This window comes from Rhopilema esculentum, chromosome 4 (genome assembly GCF_057945365.1).
Source record: "Rhopilema esculentum isolate cy_ngs chromosome 4, ASM5794536v1, whole genome shotgun sequence".
Classification (NCBI taxonomy): Eukaryota; Metazoa; Cnidaria; class Scyphozoa; order Rhizostomeae; family Rhizostomatidae; genus Rhopilema; species Rhopilema esculentum.
Window position 1 is genome coordinate 8073279 of NC_142818.1, and position 18419 is coordinate 8091697.

Genomic DNA, 18419 nt, shown 5'->3' on the forward strand with positions numbered 1-18419 from the left:
GGCTAACTAAAATGTTGGGGGGCTTAAGCCCTCTTGACCATCCTTGCCGCCACTTTTGATCAATAAACTTCAGAGAAGCAAGTTGTTTGACAAAATTAAAAGTTTTAACAGCCATTACTCTTTGCTTTTATGCCAAGCCATATTCTGTTATGTTCTGTTATTTTTACAAAGTTTTGAAAGCTTCTTCCGATGGTATTATCCGATTTGAAGAATTCAAAAGTCGAAATTTCGCAGACCATACATTTTGCATGCTTCCGAAAACGTAACTCTCGGTCACTCGCCAAAATGTTTCCAAAGCTAGAATTATCAGTGGTTTTTACTTCGTTTAGGCAAGTTGCTAGTTGGTTATGCAAATTCAATGCCTAAAGAGACAATGAAAAAGACAGTAAACAATGTTGGTGTACATTATATCATTCTAAACTTCAGTCATCACCTTAACATTGAAGTTCACAAATATACTTAATACTAATAAACTATAATTTATGCTTAAAGACAATTAAATACTGGCTCTATCCTAACAGAAGCGAAAGGAATACCTTTGAACGGTCAGCAATCTAAGTTCAAAAACGAGTATCGTAGATAAGAGCCTGTCACACAAAATAAACAGATGACTGCTTCACTCAGGGACAGTTTGACGTTCCATACGATATTACATAGATGTTTCTGCTTTTTTTTATGTGAGCAATAAGTTACACTACACATCTTTTAGAACACTGTCATTACTCGCAGTTATTGATGTAGCGAGCAGAAGGGGGTGTAGGAGGATTGGTAAATCTTCAGTTTATCCATCAAATCCTTAATTGGTCGGTAAAATCACCTATCGTTACCTGATATAGCACCTAAATCTTTCTTTCTCTGTTGTCTTTGTCGGTAAATTGTAATCTTGATGACCCCCCACAACCCCCCCTCTATATTATTGAAGGTCAGGCTACGCCATTACTCACGGCACACATCTAAGTATTGAAAAAAGGGTACGTCTTGCTTGCGGTTGAAGAAACACGTAGATAAGAGGATCAACAAGAAGATTAACTCTGTAGCAAAGAGAAACATTAACTAGCCAATCATTTAAGTTGCTTGTCTGTAAATGAAAAACGGCAATTAATGCCGCATCTGGGACAACTTCAAACAATACGAAACTCATTAGCATGCAAAACACCATACGATAAAGTTTCTGATTGTTACTCATTTGCCCTGACTTGGTATGCTGTATCTTACCTCCAACTACTCGAAAACATATTGATGAATATGTCATTATAAAGAGAATTATGAACAATGAATCCAGAATCAACCAAACCAGAAATATATGGCTTTTGAACACGTCTGAAAAAAATAAAACACAAATGATAGAGCTTGTGCTACCAACCATCCAAATAGAGGCAACAGTTCTAAAAATGTTCTTCTTCGAGGCAATTATTTTGTACTTAAATGGAAAGTTTGCACCAATAAATCTGTCAATTGTAAGAAGAAATAAAAATGAGAGCCATATGAAGTATGTAGTAACAACGAGGCACCAGAGTCTCGTTTCCATTGTTCCATCATTTGGGTACAGGTACAGTGCCAATATATCCCAAATAAGCCACGCGATAGAGACTATAATGTCACATAAACTTATGTTCTTGATAAGGAGTATTTGATTTGAGCTTCTATAGTCAGTCTTTGATAATATATAAAGACCAGTAGTATTCAGAATTATCGAAAAAGCTGATGCCACAGACGATGTAATCTGTAGATGCAAGATTTTCTCCACCATCTTTCTAATTATGAAACAATTCCTAACAAGTCCCAGTTGGTACTGACAAAGGTCTTGTACTTCAATTGCTTAGCTATACAATCTTTAATAAGCTGTTGTGTACGTATTTTCAACTTCTGGTTCATTCACTTCGGAATTATTTACTTTTTGTAATCAATTGTGTGGGAAACTTGGGATTCATAACACGTAGTTCTTGTCATTTGTTTGGATAAAACAGCTGATAAAATGGAGCTTTTACTTCTACTTTTTGACCGCTGCTTGCTTTTTAATTAGCCTTTTCTTAAAACAAAGCATGTTAACCAGTTATTTGGCAATTCAACTTAAGACTTCAACGAATCTTGTTCTCTCTTTTCAAAGTCCCTTTTGCGCATAAAAGTGACTTTTGAAATAATTTTTTCAACTTACTTTAACCTCACCTAACCTCAATCCTATTTCAAGGAGCTTTTGAATTTGTTGCCATATGCCACTTTGTCAGTTGCAGCACTACGAAATTTAGCTGAGAACCACAAACACATGAAATCTAGAGGCAACTGCGCACAAAATATGCCTCCGCAATAACATAAAAAAAATATTTCAGTGATTTGAAGAGCTCAGAAATGAACAAAAAAAATAATAAAAACTGCCTTTCTTCCTCTTTTGCCTCTTACTGATGCCCAAAATTCATTTTCCTCCCAAGGTGTGATTTCATTTATGTCTGCGAGATAAGCTTGATCAAATTATTGATTCTGCAGCAAATTTTTGTCCGTATTTGAAAATTCTTCACGAAAACAAAGAAACTATAAGTAATATCATCCTTGAAAACGAGGCTTATGAGAAATTTACCCACGTGCAATTTTGTGCGTTATGGCAACTGAGCCCTCTAAAAATTTTGATAACAAATACGTTTTATTGCGATTTATCTTTATTTGTATTAAGATCTACTTTTTCCAACATTTCATCTATCTTCGTCGTAATAAATACTGTTGAGATTTCAAAATGTTTGTACAATTTCTTTTTGACAAATTGAAAGCCAAATATGGCTGGTAAAGAGCGTGAAATCGTATCATATGACGATCAGACGCAAACAAGTATATGATTTGCCTTTTAATTGAAACTTTGAATTTGCTTTTAATCATGCATTCGCTCAAGGACCGCGCACCTGTCTAAATGTTGGAGTGCTGAAATGGCCGTGGCAGAAACTTTTTGAGGCCATGCCCTCTAGAACGCCGGAAAACGCCTCTTTTAGAAAACACTGGCTTATTTCTACTGAGGTTTTATAAACAATCTGGCTCAGAGAAGAAATCAATAGCTATAAAAATAGAAGAAATTAGCTTGGGGATAATACAACGTCAAGAAAAACACCTAGAAAATGAGCAAAAAGGGTTCTCAGTCAAGAAAAACTGCTACTTCTTAGGGGTATACTATTCAATGTTGCGTGAGAGCATTGTAAGAGTAAACTTTCCACAAAAATTTCTAACATATTATCGCAAAAAAATGGAGGGGCTATAGCCCCTGCTAGCCCAATGGCTGCGCGGTGCCTGCATTTGCTAAAAATATGACTTTAATTGGTATTTTTCGGTCTTACGCCTTTCTGTGCCAAAAAATTGTAGCAAGTACGAGGAAAAGTCAATCTTTTTAGGCAGTATGTCTCGTCAGTCTGGCGGTAGCCCGGCCAAAGCGAATTGAAATGGCAATCGAATTGTTTATAGAACACTCTTTAAGCAAGACTAAAGTTAAAATCTGCTACTACTACATAAGAATTTTTGAATGAACTTTTATATTCAACATTTCAGTTTTATTTTAAGGATTTGCGAAAAAGTATAAAGATGTACCTGCTAAGGAGCAGTTGGGCAAAATTTGATGGGAAAGACCCAAAAATGGAAACTGAAGAACTTTTATTATTTTGGTAGCCAAACTTTATCGTTTATAACTAAATACAAATGTATCTTACAATGTTTTAATTCAAGAGCTTGTCTTGGCAACAGTCAATGTGTTAATTGCTGGGACTTTTGATAACTGAATATTTAAATGAGCAACGAGAAATTCTCGCTTCTGAGCTTCAGAGAGAATTGCAGACATTACGCAGTTTAGGCACCTTAGGTTCACCATATTTCCAATGACTTTAAAAGTTTTAAATAAAGATTCTACAACTCAGCTCTACATGCTATAAACCATTGGGAGGTTATGGTATGTTGCATTCTAATGAGACAACCCAACAAGAAAAATGTATTTGATTGGTTGAAATTTAACATGAAAAATTAAGCTGGTTTAACTGTTTCAGTGAAAATTCTTGCGATGGAAAGCATTGTTAATGCGTGCAAGACCTGTACGTGTATACAAACCTTGTTAAGAGCCTTACAGACTGGAATTTAGAATAGCAGCCTGTTTATTAAGAACCTATTCAGCATGCATCTTCTATTAAGCGGGTTTTTACTGTAAACATTCAATAAAAAAGGACCCCATCTCACTTTTACCTTAGGGTCCCAGATATCTGCGTTGTGCAGTTTGGCAAAAATTTGTAGATCAAAGATGAAAATAGTTAGTACGTCGGGCAAACTTCCTGTCTAGAGAAAAGGTACCACTAAAAATTTCTTCTATGATTTATAGTTAAGTTTATGGATGAAAAAAACATCTTTAAGTTAAGCAGTCACACAAGTACCATCATGGTCACCTAACATATCATAACGAAATTCAAGTCAATTAAGGACATTGAAATGGCAGTCATTTGAACTGAAAAATTGAACTAAAATTAAAGAAACTATTTTAATTCTATTTTGCTTTCAACATGTGCTTAATAACTCTCAAAGCCAAAACTGACACTCTACGCCCAGACAAGAGTGGGAGCCATTTTAAATTGTCAGTGATGTGTCTCTGACTAAGACAGCGCAGCCCTCGTGGACAACCTAAGAATAGTAGTTTGTTAAGAAGTTGCTGTGCCTTTCGTGAATTTGGCCGAAATGAGCTGTCAGGGCTTGGTGCCTGCTCTACTGAAACCCAAGGATTTAGTTCATTCTTCGACATACTGCATACTTTTATTCAACCACAGAAACCAAGAGTGGTGCAATTCTTCGTACTTGGTTCCAGAAATGTCTCAAAAAGATGATTATGGTCTGCTCAATATTAACAAAACACTTAAGAGCTTACTTTCGGTAAGAGTTTTTCCCCAAAGCTACCAAAGATATTTCTTGTTTAAAATTTTAGCTTGTTATCCTAATTTTTACTTTATAAAAAAATCAAACTCACATTTCAGCTTTTCGTTGTGACCTATCAACTGTAATGGGTCGATAACTCTGAAAAAGCTCTATACTATACTTTTCAATGCCAATTTGCCATTCATCTTACTTTTCAATGCCAAAGTTTTTCAAGAGGAGTAAAGCCATACTTGGGACAACTTCAAAAAGAATGAAGCCCATAAACATATAAAGTATAATGCGAAAGAGCTTTTGCGCGTCATTCATTCTTTTTTAGATCCATAGAAAAATATAAAGGAAAAATTACTTATTATGTGTGCATTCATTATCTACTCTTGTCTAAATTTAATGAACTAGCTGTAAAGCTCATTTTGATAATGTTTATAAATGAGATTTTTTATCAGGCCTTAAATTCGAACACAAGAATTTTTCTTTATCTAAATTGTTTGCAAACAAAAAAATAGAAACAAATTATGAGAGATAAAATACGTATTATGTGTGCATTCATAATCTCCTCTTGTGTAAGTTTAATCAAGTAGAGCAGATGGTTAGGAAGTCAATGTAAGTCATGCTTATAACTGAGTTTTTGGCAGGTTTTAATTACGAAAGTAAATATTTTACTCTATGTTAAGTTTTTGCAAACAACAATATAGAAAACAAGCGCAAAAATTGATCACATTATTATGCGTCTTTGAGCCCTGAAGATAATTTGCGCTATCTAAATACCTCTTAATATTATTTTTCATCATTATTTATAATTGCGATTACTCTTAAACTCCACTTGCATCAAACTCTGCGTGATCGTAACTTAATCATCGACTGATAAGAAGGTCTAAATAACATGTACTTTATTTTAAATGGATTCTAAAAATCATCTTTTGTGGATCGAAGTGGACGTTCACGATTGCCTTAGTGGAAAGAACCATTATTTTATCATGAATCCGGGAGATTCCATGCACAAGACTATCTTAGTCACTCCAACTGGCAAGCTTTTCAAAGTAGTTTGGGTTAGATTTGCATTTAAGATATGAGATAAGGGCTCGGCACCATCTCAGGCACCAGTTCAAAATATGAATTGAAGAAAATTTACACGAGAATGTCGCCAATGGAGTGGTCTAGCTATGTAGAACCTTCAATGAAGCTAATGTTTGTTAGCCTATTCAACTTAAGTTTTCATGGTATCCATGTAGCAAAGACAAATTTCTCCGTTTCTAGAAACAAATACGAAATAAACATTAGAACACTTTGCCTTTTTTTCTAAACGTGGTGTTTGTTTATAGTTGGAAATATCAAGCGCGGTCATTATGAATTGTATCGTGGAACCAGAAATCTTTGTGAGTCCCCAGAATTCTTTACTCCGTATGGAAATCTAACATGTCGCATCTCGATTGCTACATTTCTTTGCTGTCATTTTTTTTCACACTAGCAATAAACTTAGCAAAATTATTTTAAAAATAGGACAGCACAGAGGAAACACTCAAGAAATATTGAAACACAAGTAACTGCCTTATACCATTTCTCGTAAGAAAATTGTTTAACAAGGAAACTCAACCGACACATTCCACCAGAGAAATACTTAATTCCTGGCTAAAAAAACACTAAACATAAAATCAGCTGCAGTCTCAAACAGAGTGACAGCTTTGGCGCCACTGGAAATGTGCAAAGATGTTTGTGAATTCAAAAAGGTTAACAATGAAATGGAGAAACACTCTGTTTTTAATTTCTTGATCTAAATTTTACCATGAAATGGGCCTTCGTTACAGTTCATGAGCATTGGGTGTTTTCCCAAACAATTCAATACAGACTCTTTTCTAGAAGCATCTATAGTTTCTAATAGCATATAAAGTACATTGTTTGACAGTAAGCTGAGTTTGTTTACGCTATACAGACTGTGCCATGCCCTCTTCTGTTGTGTTTAGGTTGTGCATTGCAGCAGATTTGTGGTTCAAAATATTATTAGTACTCTTTTTTGGATAGTTCCGTTGTTTTTAGGAAAAATTGGCAAAAATCAGTAAAGTAACCGCCTTTGAAAATAAGCAGAAGAATTTGAAACTGGTGGGGGTCAGGTACTAAAAATTGGGGAAGATAGAAACAATGGTTAAGTGGCCAAACACACTTGACAAGGACCTCCTGGATTTGCCTACCAGCAAAATTGCTTCTCAGGGATCTAATAACCAGAACAACTGTCATTTTTGCCTTTTTTCACTGGAAGTAGTACAGTTTTACTTACATTAGATAACAAGAAATCATTTTGAAAATGTGATTGCTAACCTAAAACTAAATGATGCCTTCTTTTAAGAAGGATCCCCACGACTTGAATACCATGAATACTACAAATTGACAATTCAGGCCTCTTGATTGCATATTCCAAGTTTCTAATTCAGAGACCGTTTCACGTTTGCGAGAAGCACTTTTCATCGATAAAAGGGACATGCAGAAAGTTGAAAAGAAAAGTGAAGGGACATGCGTCACTTGAAATTAGTTTCAAATGTTTGCCCCAATGGAATGTATCGTAGCTTCGTTTCATAACGTTTTGGGCAGTGGGCAGGTTTGAAGATGACCAATGGCATGGTAACGATGCTGAATTAGTGAAATCTGCTTTTATGGTGTGCAAAGATCCATAATTGTTATTGAGCAGAGAAAATTTGGCAAAATGCTTCAATTGGTTGAAATATTTCTGCATTGGCCTACTTCATAATAAATTTGCCAAGTGACTTAGCGCCGAGTGATTGGCCTGCTCATGTAGAGTCTGTCGAACAGTATCACAACAATACTCAAAACTTTCTATCAATCCTCACTAATTTCCACTTCTAAAAATTTAGCAGAAAGATATTGCACAACAGCTAACCAGATTAAACCCCTGGCAAAACGACTAAACATTTCACAAAATTTTCACAAAAAACCCTGTTTAGTGTTGTTGAGATGTGTTCAGTGACGTTGTGTTAAGTTTGATCCTGGTAAAGAGTGTTTAGTCTTGTTTAGTGTTGTTTAGCAAATTTCAGTCGTTTTGCCAGAAATTAAACATTTGTTGTGCTTGCAGAGAAGTAGAAGCTTTGGAAATTAAAAGGTGTTCTTCATTGTGTGACACAAGTTCACTAGAAAGTCAACATCTGGTTTTACGCTACTTGGTCTTCAACACTCTGCTTTATTATCAATTTGCGTCTGGAATCATCATGGCTTTTTTGGAAATATTAGGGTTAAGTTTATAGATAAACTTGATAGAAAGAAATGGGTTGGATACTTGAAAGTTCCCTTCATCTAATTTCCCTCATTGCTAAAAATAAATAATTACAGGGCATATTATATACATCTATAACAGCTTTTCATAATTGTCAACTTTACACTTACATTGCGTTAACTACAATTTATCGCTTTCAAAACTGACATGAAAGTACGCTTTGCCTGTGGTTGAAGAAATACGTATAGTAAAGGGTCTGTAAGGTGAGTAAACCTATAAACAGCAGACAAATATGGGTCCCAAGCGTTTGAACGTTCTTCTTCATCCAACATGCTGAAAAGAAAGAAAATCATATCTGGGACAACTTCAAATAAAATGAAACTAAGAAGCATATAGAATACCATGCGAAAGAGTTTTTCTTTATCGTTCTTTGGGCCTGATCTGCTACCCTTTATCCTCGGGTTGAGCACTCGAAAACATACCATGGAATATGTTATGATGAAGATTGTGATGAACAACCCATCAAAAGCTATCCATAGCCGAAAAGCAATTTTTTGAAGAGCATCTGATGCAAATAAAATGCTCATAATCGAGGCAATGGTTCCAATGATCCAGACTATTGTTATTGTTCTCCGGACATTCTTACTTGAAGTGATGACTTTGCTTTTAAATGGAAAAGCAACACCAATAAATCTGTCCAATGTTAATAAAAACATGATGAGCATCCACGTGAGATAGACTGCTTCAAGGAGGCAAGATGCGGCGACAATCATTCTCTTGTTTTTGGTGAACAGAAACTCAGTCCATACATCCGACAACAGCCAAACGACTGAGACTACAATGTTACTGAAACTAAGATGCTTTATAATGATGATTTGATTCGTGTTTTTAATGGCTGCCTTTGATAATACTAGCAGCCCAACTGCATTAAAAAGAACTGAGAGAATTGTTATGGTAGAAGATACAATATAAATGGGCAAAGTATCTTTCAACATCACTTTCGAGTCCTGCCAGCATAGATCTTACAGGGTTGTAGTATTATAGTGCTGTAGTATTCAACATTCCTTCCCGTCCTTAATGGTTGCACACTGACATATCGATTGCGTACCGTTTTTAACAACACAAAGCAGGTGCAAATCTACATTTACATGCAGAAATAATTCGTTTGAAGCTTACGTTAAGTAAATAGTAGGCAATGAATTGTTGATAGCAGAGATCCTTTGATAGGAATTTTAAATACGCAAAGACCCCAGCAGGACCCAACTCAAGGGCACATTATCTAACTTCTATTTGCTGTGTGAAAATGAAGAAGCATTGCATGAAGGCATTTACTGCTTTAAATGTTGTCAAAAAGAACCGTGTCACATGCAAAGAATGTAATTTTACCGTGCTGATAACGGATGGCTGCGCACCGTAACAACCAGGGACGGATTACCAGGGGTTGTAGGGGGTGCGAAACCCCCCAACACTTTTTGGTTCTTCGGTAAATTTTGCTTCGATTTCGTAAAAAGCATTTTTTAGTAGTCATTAGTAACAACTATTGTTTTATTTATCTTTTATCTTCTTTATCTCAAAGTTAAAAACTTAATACAAAATGGGCGTTTCCATTAGCTTTCAATCACCTGAAGGGTGTGGCACAAACTGAAATCATTATCCATCAATCCCAATTATTGCGATATAAATCCGTTCCTGCAAAGCCCCTTGATAATTTCTCCATCTCGCATAAGACCCGCTCTTATTCAGCGTGTTTAATAAGGCTTCCTGCTCAAGAAAATTAAGATTTGAATAAGTCTCCCTCTAAAATAAGTCTTTGTTCTGCTTCAGTACCAAGCTTGGATACTCTTTAAACATTTGAGTACAAAATAGTTTCCTTTTGGCAACCCTTGAAAGAATGGTGCGCAAAAGAAAGAAGCTTGCAAAAAGGAGCATGAATTTCACCAAAATTATCTCATATCTATACATTGTTTATAATAAGCACTTTTCAAGTAAGTACAAGCATCTAACAAACTAATCTATCTATGTACATAAAGATCCAATATGAATTATCCAGTATCAAGAAGGATTTCTTTCCAGGGAGGAGCACCAAAAAAATTTAAGACTGCATTTTTTTTACAGCAAAATACACATTTTCTTCTTTATTCTGATGGGTAATAAAACAATACTTTTTGAAAAGTTGAAACTTACCAAGGAGGGAGTGAGTAATTGAATAGGATTACTCTCTCACACACATTAATAATCTATTAATAATATGGTTATATAAACACTGGTGCAACAATCAATTAACTTGGCAATAGTTAAATTAAACTGTTTTCAATTGGGAAGTAGAATTTCTACATGAAAAATAGAGTTTTTGGGTTATAAGGCATCATTTCTCAAGACTGAAAGAGATATCAAACCAGCCTATTTTCTGGTATCAAGTTCCAGGACTAAGGAATATCATAAATTTAACTATATAATGTTTTTGGCAAAATATAACCTGTTTGAATCTGTATAATGTTAAATTTAGCTGATGTGTTGAAAAAAATACAAATTACTGGCTAAAATTAATTTCCCATTCAGGATTAAAGTTTTAAAATTGGATAAAAAAGCCTTAAATGATTGGGTTTTTCAAGTGGTAAAACCTCTAAGACATAAACAAAACACTGAGCATAAGAAATGTTCTTGATACATCAGTAAGTGACTTTACACACAATTAACTTAGCAGGAGACTTACAATTTTGCTTTAGCACAAACCAAACATTGCTTTCATTTGGATAATGAATCACTTATCCTTCAACTAACCATTTTCTCCCAATGTGCCGTCATCTACCTTGACATTACATTTTATTTTACTGGACATAACATTTTTTATTAAAAAAGATAAAGGAAGATAAGGTTTTAAAATATTGGCTTTTGAATTATCCAGAGACTGCTTTAATGTAACTTAAAAATTGCTGATAAGCAAATGGTGGATACAGGTTCTCCCACATGTTTGTTGCTTTACATTCATTTATATAGGGTCAATTGATTATGCAAAATTTCCCTCCCTTCTTATTTTGACACAAAATGCATGCTAAAAATTAAAATTCTTTTGGGTATACGCACACAAAACAGGACTTTAAAAGTGTTTAGCAAATACAAAAACTTCTTATTTTGCTTAGATATCTTTTTTCAGTGAAATAATATGATTCTGAAGTGGATAAAATTTCCAGGAAGCAAGAGGCTCAACAGGTGGCTTTTAATTTATCTGATAGCATTTGAATATCAATGATGTGCAAGTTAATTTCTTTGAAACCCTAGTGTAGGAAACCTGTTTGTATAAAAAATTCAAAAAGGTTAATTCTCCCCAGATTACTCATTATCAGCAATAAGTCTCTGGGTATCTGTTGCATCTATATCTGCAAATGCTTGTGGTATTTCTGCAAAAGATTGCAACTCCTGAGGTAGCCGGTCTCTTAAATTACAAGAATCTCCATATGATGGGGGTGGTTGGTCAGTTTTAAAAGGGTCATCTGCCTGGTATTCTGGAAGTGATTCTGTCAATACAGTATTTGGCAAAGGGAGTGTCAATCCAGTGAAGACAAAGGCAGGTTGTGGAATAGCTGGCACCTCCTCATAGCAAGTAGGGTCTGCTGACTAAAAAAATAGAAATAGTAATATTAGCAAAATAAGACTTGAGACATCAACACATTACATTAAAAGTTGTCTTTTTTGATAGCTTTCTGCCAATGTTGATAATAAGTTGTTATATATCTATATATACATCTTTGACCCATAAAAGCAAAAATTTCCAAAAAGAAAAATGTCACCCTTGACTGTCTGTTAAACATCCTAATTGCCTATTTATTTGAGTTAACTACAGTATTCTACAAAAAACAGAACTGCAGATTCAACAATAAAATAGGAGAGAGGTTTATGCATTTATATCTTTTAACAATATTGTCTAAATGTACCATAACATTGTCGGATTCATTCTGCCGCTGTCGTAGTCTTCTGATCCTTCTGTTCTTCAGACAAAGATATAAGCACCAGAACATCAGTTTAATGAGAATAACAATAACAATGATTCTACAAAAGAGAAATACAAAATCGATGTAATTGGTATGAATTTGAATGAAACATTTTATATATGTATATATATACCTACAACCAAAATTATGCCAATAGAAATTTTTTTTGCAGATATGACCCGAATTGTTGATAATCTAGAGAAGTACTGATGTTCTAACTAAAGAGGGCTGCAATTTGAGAGAGGGGCCTTTGGTTTGGCTGCCTGGGGAGAGTTGCTCAGGGCCCACCAGGAAAATATTAAAGGGTATACTGGGAAACTGTTAGTGTATTCAAAATAATGAATAAATCAGAAGTAAAAGATGACCTTTTCTTCTACATGACCAACCTTGCAAAATTTGTCACAGTGTGAATAAGATATCAAAAGTTAATTTAAAGTTCATATGCACCTCTTACAATCTAAAACCTCAACCTTCTTTGCTAAGATAGGATATCCAATCAAGCTACTCACATGTAGAACAGCACTTCTGTTTCAGCCATACTTGTTTCACTTTAAAGAAAACCTGTTCAAGATGAAAGTTAATAAACTTAAGAAGGTGCAATCAAAACTGTTAAACTGTACAACCAAGTTTCCAAATATCATAACAACCCCAAAAAATAAAAAATATATCTATACAGGCTTTCGTCGGAAAGGCGTGCGATCGCACACGCACGCACTGGCGCACGCCTGCTGCTTTCCAGGAGTGCAAAACATCGCACGCCTTCTTTTATTATCGGAGCAAAATTCATAATTATTGGTTTTGTGCGTTTTTGAGATGAGTTAATATATTGATCCCTCCTTGGTACAATTACTTAATGCCACTTCAAAAAGGCTTGACACCTTTTCAGGATTGCGGATTAAATATAAAATTTTGAAATAATCAAAGAACTAATCTACAGTGGAATCCTGATATTATGAAACCTGACCTGGTTACAAGTACAACTAATTTTCCGGCATGACAAAAAATGTCTGGCCCCTTGAACTCTGTCTCTGCACATTTTCCCTCTGTATAACGAATTCCGTATATAACGAATTCTCGTTATAACGAACCTGATTTAGTCTCTTCATCATAATTTTCCTCATCATAACTTTTCCAAAAATTTTCACCGTTATTTTGGTCTACTTATTCCCGGTGTATATGTATCACTATTTCTCGGTGGAGTCATTATTGTCAGCGACAAAACATACATTGGCAAACATGCACTTTTAATGATGCAAAAAAGGAGAAGAGATTTGTGCAAACGTTCACACCTTTTCAAGGCTTTAAGGCATTTCATTGAACAAATACAAACACAGAAGACTATAACAGACATTTTTTTGTCCCCGAATTTTAAGAGGAACATTTAGTGTTTTCAACAAGACTTTCATTTTCTATCGCTAATGTACGAAAGTAGCCGATTTTGCGATAAAAAGGAGCCGATTTGCCAATGATGCGGAAAAAAGATAACAGAGGATTTGCGGATTTCGCTACCCCCTACAGCCCCCTCTTTAGACATCGCTATGCTTTAAATCTAGATTTTAGCAACATTTGATTCAATGAAAATTGGGCCATCATTATCTTTTATGTATCTGGCCAGTGAGGTACACAAAATAGCTGTAATGTTTGATAACAAAGGGCTCTTGATGCACTGATTTACACGAAAAAACTGCCATTACAACCAGATGAACGCCAAAGCATCAATGATTCTACTAAGGATTCATTATTGAAGCTAATGAAAACTGCTTACGACATGGCAAAACATATTTCTGTACTTGTAGTGCCGTTTTTTGTTGATGTATTAAATAAGCTCAGTTTATACTTGTTTAGAAAACTGCTCAGTTGCTATAATGTAAGTAGTCGTGGTAAGAATTCAGCGAAATAAATTTCATCAAATTATTGCTGTCATCAGTTTCGTGTTGGCTATTTCTTCGTAGATCTACCATAATTACCAAAATGTTTTGTGAAAAAATGTCACACGCCATCACACGCCTGGATGTTTTCAGGGGTGTGGTGGTTAGCACCCCTGCTATATTTTTCCCACGAAAGCCTGCTATATGCATTTAATGAGAGAAAAGAACTAAAATTTTCAGATAGCAGATTTCAGATTTCAGACAATAAATAACCAAAATAAATTCTTCAAATAGTGCCTATTTTGCTCCCTATTGTGGCTAATTGCTTTGCTTTGTTCAAATTCTCCTGAAAACATGGCTGTTGTCAGGTAGTGTCCAAAACTTTAACTCTCTCATTTTCGCCATGATTGGGTAAATATCGATAAAATTGCTCAAAGGAAGATGGGTTTTTTTGTCATTGATGCGACAGGCAGGCGACGAATAGACCCGCAAAAAGAAGATCTTCCGACAAGGTTATGTCAATCCAGTGGCGTAGAAAGGCAAATTCATTAAAGGGGCAAGAAATTTAGATTTTCTGACAAAAATTTTATAAGAGCTTTAATTTCTTAAAAAATTTGTACATAACTTCATGTAAGTCACATGTCATAGATCATACTACTCAAAGGTTCTTCTTGTCTTTCCCTCTGAAAAAAGGCATTTTTAAGTTCTATACCTTATTGAAAGAGATTGTCAATCTGATTCAGAACAACAGAGAATATCAACATATTCAGCTTTAAAATCTTCTCTCAAAATGTAACATTTGGATTAAAATAGACAACTGTGTTAATTTCTGAACAGATCAAGAGTTTTCTGACAAAACAGCAGTTTAGCTGCACAGAGGGGTTTCACCCCTCCCCCTGACCCCCTTTTTATCTATGCCACTGTATCAACCAATATATCCCTATAGTTGTCCCGTAATATCGGATGTTCTTGGAATGAGCACAGCAGAAAAACTCAAGCAGTCGGGCTCTCTGCAAAGTACCCCAGGGCCTTGAGGTGTAGGAGGCCTTATAAAGTGATGAATTCTGTTTTGAAATAAAATTGATTAAAAGTAACAAAATTATGCCCATAAACAGTAAAACATTTTAAGCAAATGAACAAATTTAAGCTAATTTAAAGGGCGTTGTCACAAAATTTTTCTACTCGCTTTGCTCGCAGGGGCCTACTTCTCCGCTTTTACACCAGGGCCTCCAAATTCTCTCGCACACGCCCTGCGTGCAAGTTTGGAAACGTGACAGAATGGTTGAGGTTCACCCTTTTGTTTCCACTAACCGGTCTAATTTTGCTCTGCCATCTGGAATAGTTTTGACCCTGCTAGGAAAGAGAACAAATTCTGTACCGTCATGGTTCTGTTTCTGAACGGGGCTGTGTAAACAGGGTCCGAAATAGCCTGATATTAAAGAGTGTGAATCACACACATGAAAGAAATAATGGTTTACCACACACATGGTGATTTCTTTATGATGAAGACTGATAGGAAAACAGTTAATAGAAAGATAACATAAATTTTCAAAAATAAAAAAATAAGAAATTTTCATAAGGAAGTTTCAATCTAGCTCTAGCTATCATCTTTAATTAATGAACACCGGACATTATAAAAAGCTGACCATAAAAAGTTAGCAGAGACTATCACCTTAAACATCTTATACTTAAAGGCTTCTTTCAACACACATTGAAATATTAATAGGTGAATTACAATGTGGTCATGAAGTTTACTATAAATGCAGGTGTCAGTATACACAAAACCTGTATAATGTGAGTGTCACCATTACAATGGATTTTCATGTCATCACCATGTGGTAACAGGTAGGCAACCAAGGAAAACCTTATTCTATATCATAACTTTATTCAACGAAAGCTTTCTAAAAAAATTGATTCATATATTTATACCTCAAAAGTTATTTTGTTCATACTTTCAGGGAGGTGACTGGTTAAATATGTTACCATTACCCACACATTTTAAATCAATCCAGTGATAGAAGGTTACCATGAGAAAAAATTCAACTATACAAAACTTCAGTTTATACTAACATCTAATTTGAAATTTTTTTCTACTTTCAGTAATTTTTCCAAATTAAAATTGTTTTCCATAAGACAAGAACTCTAAATAGTTCTTTATCAATAAACCTGATTTCAACCAAACTTTCTGCTCCTGCAAACTAAAACTTTGCAAGATTTCTTGGCAAATAATTTTCTCCACGATCTTTCTGATAAATGATGAACTATTTTTTGATAAAATTAAATTAAACTGGATAATGATTCTGATGATGTATGTATTCCAACATTTGGTGGATTACCTTTCCCAAATCATTGGCTAGTTTGGTAGCTGGCTTTTAAACTGAATATGCTTATTGACCCACATCACATTATTTAATCAAAATCTACTGTTTATCTATTGGCATACACCCACTATAATAAATATATAAATTGGTATACCACCTAAAATTAATTGCCCAGTATACATATCTAGTTGAGGGCGCCGCGCAAAAGACTGCGACAGGACATTGTCCTTCCGTAAGATACAAATGGATAATATATCCAATGTACATGTAAATACGTCCAGCTTAAAGTCAAATTCTAGCTAAAGTTTAAACATAAATGTCCAAAACAGTTTAAATAAGCTCAGTTGGCAGTCACATTCCGCTTACAGCCCTAACTTTTCAAGCAATATTTTGCTGTGACTATAACCTGGTCGTAGTAGGCCATAGCCTACTTATTAGCTAGTGTTGCTTCGATTGTAAATTGATTGAAGAATTAAAACTGAGTCAGCACTCACATTAAAGATCCAGTAGAAGTTTTGGTTCCACACCTGGATACTCAACAAAGATCGGGTAAGCCATAAACTTATGTTTGCGGGTTTCTGCTCTTCGCAGACTTTACCATACTTCTTGTTTTCGTTCGGCAAAATATACTCATGCTACCCACAATTCCTTGCTTTCTGTTTCCTACTTGACTAGGCTCCTGCTCAAGGAGAAAGGGCACCAGGGCCACGAGACGTTACTATTTCGAAACCAAGCAAAAAGTTGGGTTGCCTATAAATCAAAAAAGAACATTGCTTCTTTTTCAAACATAGGGATAGGTAAACCCCTTGAGAGGCCCTCAGATCTGAAGGCAAAGTTGCCTGGCAAACTGACATTCAATCAGGGGCGGCGCTAGAAAAACTTCTTAAAGGAGGGCTGGCCAGTACAAGGTTGCCGAGTAGGAGATTTTCAATTTATATCAAATAAAGGCATACACCGGGGTCGAAAGTTGAAGGGATCTTTTTAAAATCTGTCTTCCTTTCAATGGATGTTATTAAGGGCCCAATATTATTTGTTGGTGTGAATATCAATTTTGGATTGTTTAATTGCTTTGAAAATTAACCCGTATTTTGAATTCCTTCCCTACATTCTCAGGCTTAAAGTATCATACTGTATATCATTATGTGATTTGGTGATAAGAGTGATAAGAGAGTTCTGAAGTGATGACGTAGCAAAATCTATTTTTAGAATATTTGAATTTGGATCCCATAAACTGAAAGAACATTATAAAATAGGCGAGCGCATGCGCTACTGGTCACTGCGAACATTCACTACTGGCATTCGACTGCGTTTTTCTGACTACTCGCAAAAACTTGTAAGTATGATTTCCTTATTATGAATACATTTCTTACAAATACTAGCCGTATTTTTCAAGGTTATACACATACTTACAGAAACTTTGTTCGGCTCTAATTTTCCATGTAGGTAAAATGGTTACAGCGCATGCGCTACATTCTCAGTCAAATACGTCTAAAATCGGGTGAGATATGGCCAATGAAAGATTTGAAGTTTGCTAACGAATTACTGTTATTTTCGCTCTGTTCGTAAAGTTATGAACAGAGTCAAAATTACGGAGGTTTGATTGGCAAAGAAGCTGTGCTCATGTGACCATATCTCAGCCAAATCGAAACACATTTGACTGATCTTGCATGATTAGAAATATTTCATGGTGTTCTTTTATGCTAAATTGTTAGAATTCAAAAATTCTAAAAATATTTTTGTGACGTCACACTTCAGAACTCTATAGCAGCAGTCTAGAGCAACACAATCATTAAAATATTAAATATCAGCTTATGAACTTTTGTTTGACAACATAATAATCTCAGCGATAAAATAGTATATAGACACATGTGCGCAAGGCCGTAAGGAGAAAATTTTCAGAAATGGGTCAATCGTCAAAAAAGGTTTTTGGGATTCTTCTAAAGCACGTGGATTTTCCTCACTATCACAACTCTTAAAAATTCAAATGTCCCAAATCCACCCTTCATTGGACTACTGCTCTTAAATTTGGGGTGGAGTAAATATCTTGTGCTGCACATATAGATACATAAAAGGAGCGATAAATATTTGTTGTGGCCTGATTAAATACACACTTATTCTTCTTCAAAGATAGATAAGTAAAGCA

The 18419-nt window shown here is 35.1% G+C and overlaps 1 protein-coding gene across 1 annotated transcript; it reads right to left on the minus strand.

The window, feature by feature from the left end:
- Positions 1-10030: 10030 nt before the first annotated feature.
- LOC135690519 (uncharacterized) lies at positions 10031-16925 on the minus strand. Its single transcript, XM_065208105.2, has 4 exons — positions 16771-16925; positions 12597-12648; positions 12031-12145; positions 10031-11713 (listed from the first exon to the last, which is right to left on the minus strand). The coding sequence occupies exons 2-4, from the start codon at positions 12623-12625 to the stop codon at positions 11429-11431; spliced, it is 429 nt and encodes a 142-aa protein (XP_065064177.1). The 5' UTR covers positions 12626-12648; positions 16771-16925; the 3' UTR covers positions 10031-11428.
- Between the last annotated feature and the right edge of the window lie 1494 nt (positions 16926-18419).

Coding starts and splice junctions, on each gene's coding strand:
- LOC135690519 (XM_065208105.2), bottom strand. CDS start 12,625: ATGGCTGAAACAGAAGTGCTGTTCTACAT. Junction 12,146..12,596: donor ACAGAAGTGCTGTTCTACAT/GTGAGTAGCTTG, acceptor TCTCTTTTGTAG/AATCATTGTTATTGTTATTC. Junction 11,714..12,030: donor ATGAATCCGACAATGTTATG/GTACATTTAGAC, acceptor CTATTTTTTTAG/TCAGCAGACCCTACTTGCTA.